The sequence below is a fragment of the Lemur catta genome, chromosome 1 (assembly GCF_020740605.2).
Source record: "Lemur catta isolate mLemCat1 chromosome 1, mLemCat1.pri, whole genome shotgun sequence".
Classification (NCBI taxonomy): Eukaryota; Metazoa; Chordata; class Mammalia; order Primates; family Lemuridae; genus Lemur; species Lemur catta.
This window is the reverse complement of record NC_059128.1, coordinates 213,953,877-213,972,488: the sequence shown is the minus strand read 5'-3', so window position 1 is coordinate 213,972,488 and position 18,612 is coordinate 213,953,877. Positions and strand designations below refer to the sequence as shown.

At 38.6% G+C, this 18,612-nt stretch overlaps 1 protein-coding gene across 4 annotated transcripts in view; it reads left to right on the top strand.

Moving 5' to 3' along the window:
- P3H2 (prolyl 3-hydroxylase 2) overlaps window positions 1–17,953 on the top strand; it is a 146,389-nt gene extending 128,436 nt beyond the window's left edge. For 2 of the 4 annotated variants that reach the window (XM_045539927.1, XM_045539925.1), the window contains 7 exons: window positions 3,258–3,385; window positions 4,375–4,470; window positions 5,031–5,181; window positions 6,027–6,144; window positions 7,134–7,209; window positions 12,138–12,278; window positions 16,763–17,953. In XM_045539927.1, coding sequence (XP_045395883.1) covers window positions 3,258–3,385; window positions 4,375–4,470; window positions 5,031–5,181; window positions 6,027–6,144; window positions 7,134–7,209; window positions 12,138–12,278; window positions 16,763–16,855 — 803 coding nt within the window. In that variant the 3' untranslated portion in view covers window positions 16,856–17,953. Of the gene's footprint in view, window positions 1–3,221; window positions 3,386–4,374; window positions 4,471–5,030; window positions 5,182–6,026; window positions 6,145–7,133; window positions 7,210–12,137; window positions 12,279–16,762 lie in introns of all 4 variants that reach the window. The other 2 variants (XM_045539926.1, XM_045539924.1) reach the window with 1 other exon arrangement.
- Window positions 17,954–18,612: the final 659 nt, after the last annotated feature.

The following is an 18,612-nucleotide window of genomic DNA, read 5'->3' as shown; positions in this document are numbered from 1 at the left end:
AGGTACTGTCATGAGATTTCATATCTCAATGAGTATGTGTACAGTTATGATCATACTGGCACCTGTTGATAATACTTCGATTGTTAAAGACTAATAATAAATTAAATAGGATGAACTTATAAATAATGTATTAGGTATTAATTTGCCAGACTTCAAACTATACTACAAAGCTGTGATTATTAAAACTGCTTGGTATTGGCTCAAGTGCAGGGACACAGACCAGTGGAACAGAACAGAAAATCCAAGTATAAAACCATCCTCATATGCCCATCTAATCTTTGACAAAGCAGACAAAAACATACTCTGGGGAAAAGATTCCTTATTTAATAAATGGTGCTGGGAAAACTGGATAGCCACATGTAGAAGACTAAAACAGGACCCACAGCTTTCACCTCTCACAAAAATCAAATCACGGTGGATAACAGACTTAAACTTTAGGTGGGAAACTATTAGAATCCTAGGAGAAAATATAGGAAAGACTATTACAGACATTGGCCTAGGCAAAGAATTTATGAAGAAGACCACTAAGGCAATCACAGCAACAACAAAAATAAATAAATGGGACCTGATCAAATTAAAAAGCTTCTGCACAGCCAAAGAAACAGTCATGAGAGTAAACAGACAACCTACAGAATGGGGAAAAATTTTCGCATGCTACACATGAGATAAAGGACTGATAACAAGAATCTATTTAGAACTCAGGAAAATCAGTAAGAAAAAATCGAACAACCCCGTTAAAAAGTGGGCAAAGGACATGAATAGAAATTTTTCAAAAGAAGATATAAAAATGGCTAACAAACATATGAAAAAATGTTCAACATCTCTAATCATCAGGGAAATGCAAATCAAAACCACAAGGAGATATCACTTAACCCCAGTGAGAATAGCCTTTATCAAAAAGTCCCAAAACAATACATGTTGGTGTGGATGCGGAGAGACAGGGACACTCATACACTGCTGGTGGGACTGTAAACTAGTGCAACCCCTATGGAAAACAATATGGAGATACCTTAAGCAGATTCAAGTAGACCTACCATTCTATCCAGCAATCCCATTATTGGGCATCTACCCAGAAGAACAAAAGTCATTCTATAAAAAAGACACCTGCAGCCGAATGTTTACAGCAGCACAATTCACAATTGCAAAGATGTAGAAACAACCCAAATGCCCATCAATTCACGAACGGATTAGTAAATTATGGTATATGTATACCATGGAGTATTACTCAGCTATAAGAAATAATGGTGATATGCCATCTCTTTGGTTCTCCTGGAGAGAGTTGGAAACCATTATATTAAGTGAAGTATCCCAAGAATGGAAAAACAAGCATCACATGTACTCACCAGAAAATTGGTTTCCCTGATCATCACCTAAATGCACGTTGGGGAATGATACCAATTGGATATCAGACTGAGGCGGGGGGTGGGGGGAGGGGATGGGTATATGCCTACATGATGAGTGCGTTGCGCACCGTCTGGGGAATGGCCATGTTTGAAGGTGCTGACTCGGGGAGGTGGGGGGTGGGGGGAGGGGATGGAGGTATGACTACATGTTGAGTGCCAGGCGCACTGTCTGGGGAATGGACACGCTTGAGGCTCTGACTCAGGGGGATGGGCGGGACATGGGCAATATATATAACCTGAGCTTTTGTACCCCCATAATAAGCTGAAATTAAAAAAATAATGTATTAGGACCCAATGAAGGCCCAAATTCATCATGGTGCACTAAAATTTTGTAGTCTTTTAAATAGATAAAAGTTGCGGTAGAATAGCAGTTTTGCCAAAAGTACTGTAAAGAATGCTAGCTCAAAAGAACCTAGTCCAGATCAGTTAGTAGGATATTCCTGTAGAATGTGGCTTTTTATTTTCATAAAATGGCATTAACCACTTCATTAATTTTGTTAATTTGACTTTAGTTGGTTTTATGGTCTTGTTTTCATTTAATCTTATAAATTGTTTTTGGTATTATAGTTGTATAAAACTATAAAAATAAGTAATGCATACTATATGAAAGTAAAATTACAGTAAAAATAATTTGTCAGTACTGGAGCTCCTTAGGGGGAAAAAACCTTTTGCTTTAACAGATAACCATATATTACTCTAGATTGAGAAACACTGTCTCATTCTTTTAATATTTCATTAATCATAGGCTGTAGTGAATCTTTTTCTCTAACCAAAGACTTAGTGCTCTTCCCGAGGTAAACTAATATTTTATAAAGATTTCAATTGTCTCCTCTTCCTAAAAGATGTGTTTCAGACCAACATGTTCGTGACCTTTGCTAGACTGGGTGTGGGGAGGGAGGAGTTGTGTGCCTTTCTCACTCCCAGTCCTTTTTTGGTGAGCCAGTGCTATGGACAGCTGCATATTAGGACGCTTAAGGGTATTATAAAGAGTAAAAAAAGCACTGTTGTCTGTTCAGTTTTCTGGTTCAAGATGTTTGCATTCTGCTACATCTGAAGATTTATATTTCCTCAACATCTGAGGCTTGGTCCTTCAATCCTACTCTATGAGGAAAGGGCCTTGTCAGGTCTGGATTTTGTGATTTCACAACCTAAAATGTGACCCCAAAGCATTAACCTATAAAAAGCCTATATGGGGCTAATTTTGTAAAGCTAATATTGCAGGCTTTCTCCAGGGAGAGACCTGGTGCCTACAGGAAACCCTCCTGTGCAGAAAAAGGAACATAAAATATTCCTCCCGTGCAGAGAAAAATATTCTAAAAGCAAGCCCACTTATAGTCAGTTAAGCAGTAGGAAGAAGACTGGGAAAGGAGTCAGGTGACTTGCATGTGACTACCTGAACTACCTGGTGGAGGCATTGCTCTAGATACCAGTGAAACTGAGATGTGTACTTCACACCTGGAAAACACAAACATGTAATCAAATAGTTGCCTGTGATGTTGTAATAAAGGTATAAATGAGAGACTGCAGAGTAGGGTAAGTCATCTCAGAGGAGAATCCTACTTTTCAGGTTCATCATTGCAATGAAATGTAAAACTGGTTTATCCATCCCAAAATACCATGAGAATGTAAAAAGTCTTATGCGTTTACGGGGAAACCTGGTAGTCAGCCATATATCTTTTTCCTGAATCCCTAATATGTTTACCAAGCTTCCTAATTTGTGATTTGTCTTTGCATTCCTAAATATTGATGAGGAAACTGACTCTGTCAAACTGCACATTGAAAGCTGTTGGGTGCTTGTGCTTCCCTCCTTGGGGACAGAGGTAACAGGGAAGACAATGCGCTGTGACCTTTCAGGTGGTCCTCTGCTCTACGAGAACATCACGTTCGTCTACAACTCAGAGCAGCTGAATGGGACTCAGCGGGTTCTCCTGGATAACGTCCTGTCAGAAGAACAGTGCCGGGAGCTCCACAGCGTGGCCAGTGTGAGTACCCGGAGCGGGAGGGGAGCCAGATGGGGATGGCCTGTCATGAGCCTGGAGGTGCTTTGATCCTGGTCTCATCTGGAGTCAGGGAACAAGGCCTGAAATTTCACTTTCTTTAGGAGAAGGACGTTGATTATCATGGAGGTACTTCCATAGCCTTTGTGTTATGATGATTTTAGTTTTTCCAGGTGGGATCTGGAATAGCTAATGGCTTAATTCCTAGGATGACAGCTATCCAGCATGTGCCCTGCCTAACATATAAAGTCACTGGGAAAAGCTTTTATTTTAATCAATAATTAACCAGTATATCAATCATTTACATTCTATTCATTTCCATAAAATGTGACAATATTTTATAATAAAAATGTAGAGTGAAGATAAATAGAGCACACACTGCAAATATGTGGAAACAACCCAAGTGTCCATCAATCCAGGAGTGGATTAATAAAATGTGGCATATGTATACTATGGAATACTACTCAACTACAAAAACAATGGTGATCTAGCACCTCTTATATTATCCTGGATAGAACTTGAGCTCATCCTTCGAAGTGAGGTATCACAAGAATAGAAAAATAAGTACTACATGTACTTGCCATCATTGATACTAATTGATCAACACTGAGGTGCTCACATGGTAATAATATTTGTTGGGTGTCAGTCAGGTGAGGGTGCAGGAGTGGGTAAACTCACAACTAATGAAGATGGAGTGCACTGTATGGGGGAAGGGGACGCCTCTAGCCCTGGCTTGGATGAGGCAAAGGCATTACTTGTAACCAGAATGTTTGTACCACCATAATATTCTGAAATAATTTAAAAAAATATATCTTTTTTAATTGGAATAAATAATTATATCAGGATCCTGGAATGAAATGGAATGATTGTGGGTATTGACTATAGTTTTCAGCTTTCTGGTAGTCAAGGAAGAAAGAGAAACTCATTGAATTTATAATATCACTGATAAAATATCTTCTTGTATTTGCTTCCAGGGAATCATGCTTGTTGGAGATGGATACAGAGGGAAAACTTCACCCCATACACCCAATGAGAAGTTTGAAGGTGCAACTGTCCTGAAAGCACTCAAAGTAAAGTCTTCACTTCTTTTGGGTTTGGGTTCCTCTGTGTCAATCCAGGGCTTCTGTAAATGGTATACAGGAAAGAGAAAAGTTTATAATATATACATATTGGGACAGTTGTAGGAAAAAATATAAAATAAAACCTTCATTGTTTTTAATCATTTCTTCATTCAGCCATCAATTTATCTAACTTTACATTTCCTAAATTTGTACCTGGCCAAAAACATACAACCTTTGTCCTTAAGGAGCTCATGATCTAATAGTGAAAATATACCCAAACAAGTAATTATCCTCTACTTCAAGAAGGGTTGTTAGAGAGGAATGTAGAACATACTATTATAGAACAGAGGAAGGAGCAATTAGCTTTTAACTTTCCATCTGTGATGGAGAAGACCTTATTCCAATGGCTTATTGGCCTAACCAAAATCCAGAAGCATGTAGTAGTATCCCCCTTAGTCCCTTAGTCAACACAAAGATGATCGTATATTGCCTTAATGACACCTAGTGCCTGTTTTTCTGAAGTCCCCCAATCAACTCAATAGTTTCTCATATTCTTATTTTTTTTTCAGTTTGGTTATGAAGGCCGAGTCCCACTGAAGAGTGCCCGTCTGTTCTATGACATCAGTGAGAAGGCGAGAAAGATTGTAGAATCCTATTTTATGCTGAACTCAACCCTGTATTTTTCCTATACACACATGGTCTGCCGAACAGCCCTGTCTGGTGAGATTCCAGAGTCTGAACTTATTCCCTTCTACTCACAATGTAATGGGAAATGAAACAATGCAAAACAAAGCTCTATTGCATTTTAGACGAGTTCTAGATTTCTGAAGCAAAAGAAACTTACAAACTCTTATTTTTCTGTCCCTCTTTTTCTCCTTTTTGGTTCTCTAAAGTTCCAGGAGACTGCATGTTTTCTCTTTCAAATTCATTTTTCCTAATTGGCAAAGTCATGCAGAAAAAAATGCTTTTCTGCTCTAGGTTTCCCTTTAGGGGAACGAGGAACAGGGAAATTACGGTGGCCTTTATGTCCACAAGCACTGAGTGAAAGCGTAGAAGATGAGAGGGTTATTGAAGGAAATGTTCTTAAAAAGACAGAGACCCTACATTCCCTGCTCATCATTATTCCTTCTTTATGTCTTCTCTTCCACCCACCTGAATAGGAGGCGAAGGATAATGTCACAGGAGTAGACTTTTATACTTGTGAAATTGTAGCTGAATCAAAATCTTTTTTTATTTTATCCTTATCCTTTTGCTGACCCATGTGATGTGCAACCCATGAAATGCATGGAATTTGTAAATGTATTAATATATTTACATTAGAGAACTTTTATAGCTGAAGAGACAGGTGTGACTTGCCCAAAGTTTCACATCAAGTTCATATCAAAACCAGACAGAGTCTCTTGACTGCTTGTCCACTAGTTCTTTCTTGTAGTCAGTCTTCTGTCTCCACATTTGCAAACGATGCCAGGAATGGAAGAAGACAGGAAGATTGTCAGATTTTTTTTGTTGTTATTGGAAGTTACTACACTTTATCTCTCATTCTTCCCTGTACCCTTTTATGGCAGGTCAACAGGATAGAAGAAATGACCTCAGTCATCCCATCCATGCTGACAATTGCCTATTGGATCCAGAGGCCAATGAATGCTGGAAGGAGCCTCCTGCTTACACATTTCGAGACTATAGGTATAGCCAGCACCTGCTCAAAACCAAGCTTTTACCCAACAGTTATCAAAACCCATGGAAACTGGAAACTGGAAAGCTGCTCTGTTTTGCTTGTCATCATGTTCATCTCTGTGAAGCAGAGATTCTCAAGTAATGCACTGAAGCAGCTGCCATAACTGAGAAGTGATGTTATTGTTTCATTTTTATCTTAAAAATCATGCATATGCTGCATCTTACACCACTTGTCCATTTTGTTTTCATATAAGAAGTAAAATTTATCTTTTAAATTACTTTGTGTTCACTGAAACATAATCTTTGTGGTATGCGTATCTCAGTCTGAGACTCCAAGGGCATGGCATCTCAACACGTATGGGGATCTTATCAGATTGCTTATCTATTATTCATACCCATGAAGAACTCTATGTACATTTTATAAATAAGAAACAAAAACTCAGGAGAAAATAATGTTTTATCTTATTAAAAGATATTTTAGTGTGTAAAGAGTCAGGAGTTTTAGTCACCGTATATAGAACTGTGTGTTAATTATTACTACATGGTGCTCTATTCAAAAGCACTTATTTGAGCACCCTTTACCTGTAAGACTTGGCTAGATCACAAGGAACTCTCCAGCTTGTTAAGGAAAAAAAAAATACATCCTTCAGGGTTGCTATTATATAAGTGAATACAAGAGTTATAAGTAGTGTGGACAGGTTCAGAGAGCTAGATTAAATTAAATCTAGTTAGATTTTCTGTGGAGGAAGTGAAATGTAAGATGAGCTTTGAAATATGATTAAAATTTTAATGTAAGTGAAATAAATAAATACTTTAGGGGTATAACTCAAACTATATCTGATTTCCTCTTCAAGAGTTTGGAGGGTGAATTATTTTAATGTCTAGCTCAAAAGAAACTTACTAAACAGTCTGGTCAGTACCTCACCAGTCTACAGTAGTCTGTGACCATGCTCTTGTAAGCACATACATGTACAAATGGTTTCCCTTTCTTCTCATAGTGCTCTCCTGTATATGAATGATGATTTTGAAGGAGGAGAATTCATATTCACTGAGATGGATGCTAAGACCGTGACTGTAAGTAAACCAATCCTACAGATTTATTTAGTAATTTTTATGTCTGTATTGCCATTTTTCTAAGGACTCACAGACCGTTGTATTTCAGATACTTTTCAGCTCAGAAATTCAAGAGGTAGAGAGATTCTCAGTAAATCTATAGATTATAACTGTTAGAAATGGAAATATCCATAAAATTTTTCTAGTCCATTGTAAAGATGGACAAATTAAAGAATAGAGATATTATGCATTTTATCATGATCATATAGCTAGTTTGTGTTAGACTTGGAACCAAAACATAGGTCTTCTGATTCTTTGTCAAATAATCTAATACAAACATAAAAACATTGGTTCCTATGTCACCCAAGTCTAGCATAAGTCAAATGATTCTACAGAATGGCTTTCAAGTAACCTGGTATTCTACATACTTGGGTTGAGCACTGGCTTCAAATAGTTACAAAAATTATCCTGTATGTGTGTATACACACATACGTGTGTATGTATGTGTGTATATATGCAGATAGACATATATGTATATACCTGTACTTGACAACTGATACACAAACACACACATAAATATGCAAATCAAAAGTAAATCAAAGGTTAAAATCAATCACCATCTTCCTAAGCAAACCAGTGCCTTTAGAAAACCAGCCTACTTAGCACTTAAAGACCATCTAGTTAGCATCCTTTGGTCTTTAAGCCAAAGAACACACACAATGGTAGAAAAATAAGTTTTCCAATTAAGGAAACAATCAAATTTTGGATTATGAGGTATCTTTTTCCACCACATGAAATTTAAACAATGGGATATGCATGTGATAAACTTCAAAGTTCTGGCACTACATAAGCTATTTCCAAAACTTTTCTTGAATTTTATGCTTTTCTCCTCATAGCTTGAACGCTTTTCTCAATAGCAAAACTTATTCCAACACACAAATACTCATGAAACACTACTGAGACATAAGCAGGTAATATAAAAAACTATGTATTACTGAGTTTAAAGGTGATTCCTATGGGGAGTCTGGTTACAATTGTCTGGAAACATCATTATAATTAAGAAAAAATATTCCATGCAATTTAGTACAATAATATAGGTTTAAAAGTTCATGATGTCTCATTTTTTGGGAAGAGCTTAAATATGGATATGGGAGTATTTTAATACTTCATAATCTGGGAAATTAAATCAAGATTGATGACCTGGGTTGGAGTTTAAAATCCCTATGCAAGATTTTCACCTCTGGAGGAGCTTTGTGTAGAAAGAATTTGATTTCTGAGCTCTGCTAAGATGAAACTGAGGTACAAAAATACTGCTATCTCACAGTTTAAAAGAAAACCCGAGTGCCCATCAATACATGAGTGGATTAATAAAATGTGGTATATGTACACCAGGGAGTTCTACTCAGCCACAAAAAACAATGGTGATATAGCACCTCTTGTATTATCCTGGATAGAGCTGGAGCCCATTCTACTAAGTGAAGTATCCCAAGAATGGAAAAACAAGCACCACATGTACTCACCCTCATATTGGTTTTAACTGATCAATGCTTAGGTGCACATATAGTAGTAACATTCATCGGGTGTCAGGCAGACGGGAGGGGTGGAGAGGGGATGGATATATACAAACCTAATGGGTGCAGTGCGCACCATCTGGGGGATGGACATGCTTGAAGCTCTGACTCGGGTGGGTCAAGGGCAATATACGTAACCTAAAAATTTGTACCCCCATAATATGCTGAAATAAAAAAGAAGAAAAAGAAAATCAGACAGGTGGTTGAAAAGATTTCTTTGCTTCGCCTCCATCTAGTGGCTATATTTGAAAATGCTTAATGTTTGAAAGCAAGTGATGGCCTCAATCAGTTTCATTAATTGTTGAAAGTACCCTAACTGAAGTTCTGCTTTTTAAAGATGTGAAAGCAGATAAGATTCCCATTTTTGAGATTATAATTTTAAGAAAAATATGTAACTATTAAAAAAAACATTGAATCTAGCTTCCTCTGAAAAAAAGTAAAGGAAAAATTGATTTAAATAATTTTTAATGCAAGAGCTTTAATCTGAGAATATTTATTTTCCCAAATCAGTTATACTTTATATTAGTGCATACTATACAGTTTTAAGGGAATTTTATAGATAATTAAAATTCTTAGGTGAGCCAGTTCTTACCTCTTTCCCATAGGAAATTTATTCCAGTGCCAATGACACAGGGAAATGGGTAGTTTTCTGTGTTAGCTTCCCTTCTCTGGCTGTGCAGGGATGGACGGAGCAGGGAAATGGTCTAACTTGGGGCCACACAAGAAAGTAAAGTCTTCTAAGTCCTTTACTTTGGAAAAACTCTGGTGGCTGAATGTTTGCATTTATTCAAGGCAAGTATAATACAAATGCTTCTCTGAGTCTTAATCAGTTAGATGGAAAGTAAAAGGAATTTTAAAAATCACACTTAGAAGATAGTATACATGGAAGATATATGAGTTATTTTTTTATTTCCACAATGAGCTATCACTTAACTCCAATGAGAATAGCCTTTATCAAAAAGTCCGAAAATAATACATGTTGGCGTGGATGTGGAGAGACAGGAACACTCATACACTGCTGGTGGGACTGTAAACTAGTGCAACCCCTATGGAAAACAATATGGATATACCTTAAACAGATTCAAGTAGATCTACCATTCAATCCAGCAATCCCATTATTGGGCATCTACCCAGAAGAACAAAAGTCATTCTGTAAGAAAGAAACCTGCACCCGGATGTTTATAGAGTTATTTTTAACAGTAGCATTTATTTGTGAGACGTGGAAGTTAAGGGATTTTGGTTTCTCCAGACAAATTTGAAGAAGATAAAATTTAATGAGTCCCATTTGCTTCATGAAAAATTAAGTTCAGTATGAATGGGGCTGTGTTTGAAAAGTATGTTTACAATCATTTATTTAAACTTCAGAATATATTTTCCTGTAGAAACAATGTCATAAATAGAGACAGGTTCACTAAAGGGTGTTTGTTCTTCCACACACCTGGTATATAACAGGTGGATACTCCCTGTTTGATGAAATTAGTCTTAGAGATCCTTGCAAACCCACAGACCTATAATCAATTCTAATTGCCTCAGGCAGTGGACAGCTTTTTTTTTCCTTTAACTTTCCCAAAGTTCTTCATGTTTAAAGATATTTTCAATTCTTCTAATTCCATTAGAGAGAAAACATTAAATTGTTCCCACACCCTGTCTGAAACACTATAGAAGTTACCAAGACTTGGTAGTCGCACAGAGCACTGGCAGCCATGTGTGGTTGATCTACTGAACAGAACCAAGTAGCAGGCAGCTCAGAAAACCTGAAATTCTAGATCCCAAGGCCATTTACCAAGAACTCTTCTCTATCCTACTTCATATGCTTTAAATGTCACTTGTTTTTCTGTTTCTATCTGGAAATGTACAAGTTCCTTCTCCAGATAACCAGAATCAGATTGATACTGAGAGCACCAGTAACTAGTGAATTCTCTAGATTTACATCAGAGAAGTTGCCTTGATAAAGACGTTTAAGAAAAGCAACTCTAGCAAAGAAAAGTTACTGTGAATAGAAGAGTATCAAGACACTGCTTTTTTTCTGCTCTTCCCTTTAACACTTACACACACAAGACACACGTACATGCACATATACGCACACACAGACACACATAGGTACACAAATACCCACATACATACACATGCATAGGCACACATGCACACACCTGCATCTCTGACTTTTTGACTTCTTCACCTACTCTTGACCTTCCACATGTAGTTATATAGTCGGGAAGTACATATGTTATATAACATCCAAGGACTTCAGGAAATTTTTCAAATATTCCTCCTGAAGCTAGCAATGAAAAAAAAAATAGCCATCTGGTTTCATGCAGAAGGAAACCAAAGATTCTTCCAATGGGCATGTATCAACTCAAGTCAATGCAGAAACCAGCTAGTTAGAAAGGGCCTATCTTATCACAGTAGAAAGGCTAGTACGACTTTTCTACTTTTACTTTACGTTTCTGAGCTCTTCTATAGAATAAATAAGGTTTCTGTATTTACCGAGGAAAAAAATGGACTTTATTCACAACAGACACTTCTTTAAACACAGAATCAAGGCCCCTAATATTCAGTTGCTTAAGCTCACTCCACCTGAAGAGCCTGTTTGTGTGGATTTACACCCTGGTTCAGTGTGCCCAGCAGTATTTCTGTTAGTGTCACTATACTTTTCTACATAAACACTGTGGACAGCTCCACCTGAGCAATGCACAAGCTTGGAAGTCCTGTTTGAATCATCCCAAAACACTTGGAGGTCATGGAATAGGCCACCCCATGGGGTAGTGTTCTCATCATTGGAGGTATTCAAACAATGCCAAAATGACCAGCGCGAAGGAATATTTGAAAGGGAATTAAATATCATATGGGGTTTGAAATGACTTTTTAAAATCTTTGTATTGTGAAATGTATATAACCATTAACATACAACTTAGGAATTCGAAGTGTGTGCAGCCATGTACCCACACTTAGATCAATTATAGAACTTTCCCAGCATCCCATATGTCCGTTTTTTTTTTTAACTTTACAAATATTGCATGTATACCTACCTTGTATCCAGATGCTTTGCTAGTGTTAAAGCTAAAAAAGTGAATTAAAAGAGAGAACATGTGCCTCCTTGGAATTTGCGGGCTATCAGCATAGCGTATATTGAACTATGTGCGTGGACTTTGCCACACATTTTACTTGAAACATTTTACTTTCTGAGGTAGATATTATTTTGACCTTATTTTTATGGCACAGATGAGAAAATTGAGACACTCCATGTCATCTTCTACCCCAGGACTCCATTATTCTTTGATTCAATCCTTAACTCAAATAATCCCATAGAAGACTGGGGAGAGGGGGTTGTAGAAATGTTTATGATATAAGAATTGAAAGTCTAATTTTATTTTTCAGGCCTCTATAAAACCAAAGTGTGGGCGCATGATCAGCTTCTCATCTGGAGGAGAGAACCCTCATGGGGTGAAGGCCGTCACCAAGGGCCAGAGGTGTGCTGTGGCTCTGTGGTTTACCTTGGACCCACTCTATAGAGAATTGGTGAGTGAGTTCCTGACCCACTCAGAAAGCCAATTAAACTTGCTTCATGAACTGATTTATCTGTAAAGTCCTTTAAATTGTTCCATAACCCTTCAGGGACCTTAGAGATCATGACAAACCTTTTACAGGATACTTTCTGGTTTCTAACATTGGCACTGTTTTCTAAGCAAGAGCAAGTTTTTCTGATCAGATCCATGACCTGCCCATCACACATCGAACTTCTGCAGTGTGAATCTGAGGAACAGAAGAGGGGCTATAAAGGCAATTCTCAGTCAGATCTGTTCTAATAAGTGAAGATGTTTGCAGAAATAATGTGATATTTGGCAGTCACTAATCAGTCTTAAGCTTATTGACAAACTGTAACATCAGAATAGGATCACTTTCTACTGTTCACAGGGAAGACTGACTTGTTTTCTCAGCAAATCATTAAAAAGAATATTGACTCATTTAGGAAACATGTGGAAGAACATGAGGGAATATGAAAGATTATTATTAATTTAAAAATTATAATATTAATATTATGTTTGAAGTAGCTGAGGACACTTAGGGATAAGAGACCATTATCTCATCTTTCTGGATGCCCTTGGGCAGAGGTTATGGACTCTATTTGTGAAGCTGCATTCAGACCAATGGGTATGGGTAGAAGCCCCTGGGAGGAAAATTTGGGCTACACATTAGGAATAACTTGCAAATAGTCACCACAGTTTGGTGGAATTGTCTGTTCTGTTAAGTACTGCTTAGATGGTTCCCATCAAAGCCCAGGCCACTTCTTGGCATGGAATGCTGACATTGAAACTGAAGCATCATAGCTGGGACTGAACTGAATAATTTCAAAGTCTTCTCCAGCCCCAAGGGTTGAAGAAACTATGAAATTCTATTATCAAAAATGGCATTCTAGCCAATTTTCCTTTTTAGGTCCCTAAATTGAATCTAATTTTATCAGAAACTGTTTAAAAATAATGTCTTTTACTCATATACTTTTCACTATCAAACCTAACTCGCAAAGCTTTTTGCTCACATTCCCTAAGCATTCTTTCGTATGTTTTACAAAAGACCTCTTAGGCTCTATTACTTTGCAGAAGACCCATTATGTGCCTAGGGAACTCTGCCAGCAGGCCCTAGCAGTAGTGTGCGCTTTCCAGCTGGGCAGCGGAGGAACGTAAGCTCAGGCCTAAAAGCGAAGACCATAGCCAGGCTCAGAATGAGAAAGAATGGTCTGACAAAGGCAAGAGAGAGAGTTCTGAAAACGTCGAGGGGCACTAAACAATCTGCTTCACCTATAATTCCTTTCTTTCCTTGTGTTGTCCATCTCCAAAATGCCAGCATTCCCTCAAAGCACTCTTTTTATACTAAGGAACCTAGGTAAATGAATAGACAGTGAAGATAAATTGTCCAAAAATGGCCTCACTTTCAGTATTTGATTCAGCAGACATTTAATCCATTTTATTATTAATTATCCAAACTCTCTCTTCCAAGATGTTGTTCTGTCAAAAGAAGCTAACACTAAGTTCTCTTTGCTCCTTTCTAATCAGGAAACATTAACAGTCACTGTCCCCTCCTCTGACAGAAAAGTACTGGATGACTTCTCCAGTTTTCAGGCAATAGCGACATCTAGTGGCAATAATTGGAAATGACCAGAGCCGCTTCATCACTAATAAAAAAATTTAGCCTATGCTGTGATTCACATACTTTGCAACACATTGGAATCATCCGGGGATCTTTACAAACTACTAACATCTGGCTCCTACCTTCAGAAATTCTTATTTTATTGGTACGCAATATGATCTGCGTGCCAGGAGTTTTAAAAGCTCCCCAGGTGATTCTAACACGCAGCAGAGTTTGGGAGTCCCTGGCTTAAATGCCTTTTCTCAGTTTGAATCCCTGAGCAAACAAATCTTGCTGATGAACAAGTCATTAGAGCTGGAAGATTCTCATGCTTATTATAGATTATTTTAAAGGCACTTAATTCTCAAGAAGTATTTAGCAATATAAACTCTGAAGGATGCAAGGATATTAAAAGCTATATATATACATATGTGTGTGTGGGGTGTGTGTGTGTGTGTGTGTGTGTGTGTGTGTATGTGTATATAGGTTCCAGCTCTTAAATTTCTTTCCCTTCGTGAGATATATGATTGTAATAGTTTCTTGTGGTCAACAGATGTGAAAGCTTTGTATGTGTGTCAATTTGTGAAACATCAAGATTGTTCTCCCCTTATTCATAAAGTGGTACTCAAGCTTTTTACTTAGATATGACAGCAATTTAGTTTTCCGGTATTAGTACATTTGGTCCTTTTAGTTGCCTTTATGTCAACATCATTTTCAATTACGAGTTCTTGCATGAAAGGGGCTTTGTGTTCAAGTCATAAAATAGTGACTTTTATAACTTACTGTGCCAAGCACTGCGGTAGAGACTACCCATGGGGATGCAAACTAGGTAAGACATAACCCCTGTTTTCAAGGAGCTTGAAGTCAAACTGGAAGAGATAACGCTGAGGCCCAAGTAATTAAAGTGCAAGGCAAAGTTTGGTAAGAATTGTTAACAGCAAACCTATGGTTTAGGGGATAAAAAGAAGCAACCAAGAAAGGCTTCCTTGTGTAGATTACATTTGAAATAAGCTTTAAAAGATGAGTAAGATTTTTTTTAGGGAGTGGCATTTTAGACAAAGAAAGCCTTCATCTATTTACATATTTATTCATCAAATACAATGGAACCCTTGCCAAATGTCTGTAGTTTTTCTGAGCACTGGAAATATGACAGTGACCAAGAAGATAAGATTCCCTAGTATCATGGAGCTTATATTCTAGTACATGTAGAAGACAGAAAAGTAAGTAAAAACAAAAAAATAAATGAGAGATTTTCAGATCTTGATAAATGATATGTGGAAAATGGAACAAGGCAACTCACTGGGGAGTAAAGGCTGGGGGGGGTGGAAAGCTGGGGGACCTCTCTGAACAAGTGACACGTGAATTGCAACCCAAGTGACAACAGGAAGTTGACTAAGATAAATGTCTGCAGAAGAGTATTCCAGGCAGAAGACAAGTTGCAAAGTCCCAGAGACAAGAGGGAGCTTGGAGTGGTCAAGAAACAAAAAAGGCCAGAGCAGCTAGAATGTGGCATACAAGAGGGAGAGTATTATGCAAAGAGGATACAGAGGAGGAAGGGGCCAGATTCTACAGGCTGGTTAGAAAATGTGAATTTTATTCTAACTGGTGGGAATTCATTGTGGTCCCCCCACGTCCCTCCCCTAGTCCTGCGGAGTTACAGGATATAAAAGACTGCTTTAGTTCACATGTGGGCTTAGACTAGAGTAAGAATAAAAAAGCTGAAAAGATGCAAAAGGTTTGATATGCAACTGAAGGTGGACCAACTGGACTTGCTGATGTGGGAAATAAGAGAAATAAGAGAAAATAGCGGACATAATGGTAGTATTCAGAGAAGCATTTAATCTGAACTAGGATTGTGGAATTCTTCTTTAAGTATTGTGTTCAGAGAACTTGAGGTAAGTTAAGAAGTTGAAGTGTAAGGTAAGAAGAGGGAAAAAGACAAAATCAGGCTAAAGAAGAGAGAAAGATATGAATCAGGCAACTCCTTATAAGCACACCGAGAAAATTGGACCTGGAACTTCAAGCAATGGGAACCCAGTAAAGGGTTGTGAGCGTGAGCAGGAAAGTGACATGGTCAAATGAAGTGAGCAGGATTCATCAGAAGCATGTGGAGGTGCAGTGAAACAGGGGATCGGGATGGAGGCTGCCACAGCAATTGAGTTAAGAGATGAGCAGCTCTCAAAATGGCGTTTTGCCCTCTAAGGGACATTTGTCAATATCTAGAGACATTTTTGGTTGTCACAACTTCAGGGGAGGTGTTACTGGCTACCTGCGGCAGGTAGAGAAGCTAAGGATATTGTGAAACATCCTAAAAGGCACAGGGCCGCCCCTCACAACAAAGAATTATCTGGTCTAAAATGTCGATAGTGCCAAGGCTGAGAAACCCTGGCCTACGCTGAGGCAACAATAATGTGCATTGAAGAGAAAGGGGCAGAAGTCGGAGATAGAACAGAGAAGACTAGGAGACATCAAATGCAAGAATCCATGGTCAGGCTTTTAAGGCAAGTGGGGAAGCAGTGTCTGTCTTAACTGAAAGAGAGACTATGCGAAGAACGGAGTAGGTCTGTTGGGAACAAAATGGTGCATTTAGTCTGAACACTGAACTGAGCTGGAGACGTCTATGAGGCCATGAAGGAGAAAGAGTAGTAAACAGTTGCACATACAATACTGCTTTGCAGGAGAGAAATCCTGGAGAGTAATTGCTTAGGATATAACATGTCAGGAGAAGGCACCAGTCTGGGAATGAAGATGAGGTTCAATTCTTAACTGGATTGACCAATCCATGTACAGATGGATGCCAGGAAGCGTTTGGGAAGCATCTGCTGCTGGGACTGATTATTATGCTTGTAACAGAAATGTGTAAATTGTCTTTTTTGCAGGAGCGAATACAGGCTGATGAAGTTATTGCAATCCTGGATCAAGAACAGCAAGGGAAGCATGAAATGAATATCAACCCTAAAGATGAGCTATAAAATGAGAAAGAATGTTCTATCAAATATTTATTTAAATTGTTAATCTTATGAGAACCTTTTTATTTTTGTACAGAGCCGTGGTATAAATTAACAGGTTAATACGAGTCATCAGATCTCCCTTCTTTTCCTAAGGACACTTGCTGTGCCTCACTTAGTCTATCTTTCTTGGGTTTTTCCCCCATCTTTTTAGAGATGGGGTCTTGCTGTGCTGCCCAGGCTAGAGTGCAGTGGCTATTCACAGGTGTGATTATAGCTCACTACATCCTCAAACTCCTAGGCTTGAACAATCCTCCCACCTCAGCCTCCCAAGTGGCTGGGACCACAGACATGTGCCACCATGCCCTGCTCTCTCTCTTGGTTTTTCATCAGTTTATCTATCAAAGCCCAGTCACTGCTCCCCAACACACACACGCACTCTCTCTTTCCCTCTCTCTCTCTCTCTCTCTCTCTCTCTCTTAATCTGCTGCAGATCCATACACTCAAACAGAGAGAATAAGCTTGTTCTTGGTGAAACTATAGCTCTCATGCAACTACAGCTCTCATGCCTCCTCCAGTTCTAGTTAGCATGTGATTTGGTCTGAGAAGGCCTCTCCAGCTCTCAGCCCTTCATTCCCATCCTCTCCTGGTGCTGATGGCCATGAGCTCTGACCCTCCAGAGTCAGCTCAGCTTTGGGTCTGAGGAGCCCCTGGCAGAGTCCGCACTGCCTCAGGTATCACGAGCATAAAGATCATCTAGGCTTCAGGAAAAAAATATTTCTCTGATGATAACTGTATAAGACAGAGGGGCCTTCAGTCTTTCCAGGGCCTTGGTGGAGTTTTTGGCTCTGGTGTTTTCACCAGGGAATAGATTTACACTGGAAGTTTTGATTCACCCTCCACAGTGCTCCAGAAAAGACTGTCCTTTGAGTTGTATATTTTAAAAGGTCATACAGAGGTTGAAGTAGAATGACTCTTCACCCAATGACTTTGCAAGTGTATCTTTACTACCACCTGGATCAGGGCACCATTGCCGGGTCTCCTGTGAGTGATATCCACTAGTGAAATGGGTGTTTTGTATTTAAATAAGAAAAATAAATTTCCAATTGATTTTCATCTTCATCTGCATATGTTTTGGTGGCCCTCATTGCTGCTATCCAGCACTCAGATTCATGCTCTTGTCTGATTCGTTTAATAAAGGGAGCCTTATTTTAATATCTGGCATTTATTTTTCTTCTCCCAAATGTTTGGTTTATCTTTACAGAACGGTTTTTTGATCCCACAGGAGCTTTTGAACATCCTAGGGGCAATGTCGGGCCATGACTGGTTTTGCTGGCGCGTTTTACTCTGGGGCTTCGAGAGAGGTGGGAACACAGCTGTTGAAGAAGCAGAGATGGTTAGCAAACAGGGGTGCTGATCCAGAGAAGGCCTGGTTCTTGGTCCCAATTCTAAGGAGGACACTGCAAAGATATTGTTCACTGGATCTGGGGTTGTTCTAACCTGTTAACCAGTGGGAGATCACAAAGATGGCCAGTGGGAGAGGTAAAATCTTTTGCCATTTAAGATCCTGGTTAGTGGTAAGAACATTCTTCCTTCAAAACCAAAAAAATGGAGTTCTAATGATTTCTGTGCCATCTATATTCCACCAAACTTTCTGGTTGCATTTTCATCACGGGAAAGAAGAAAGAGGAAAGATCATTAGATTATAAGTCCAGCCCTATCAAATATGCCCTGCTATGTGAGCCGGAGCTACTGTCTTTCCTTTTCTAGGCTTTAGTTTC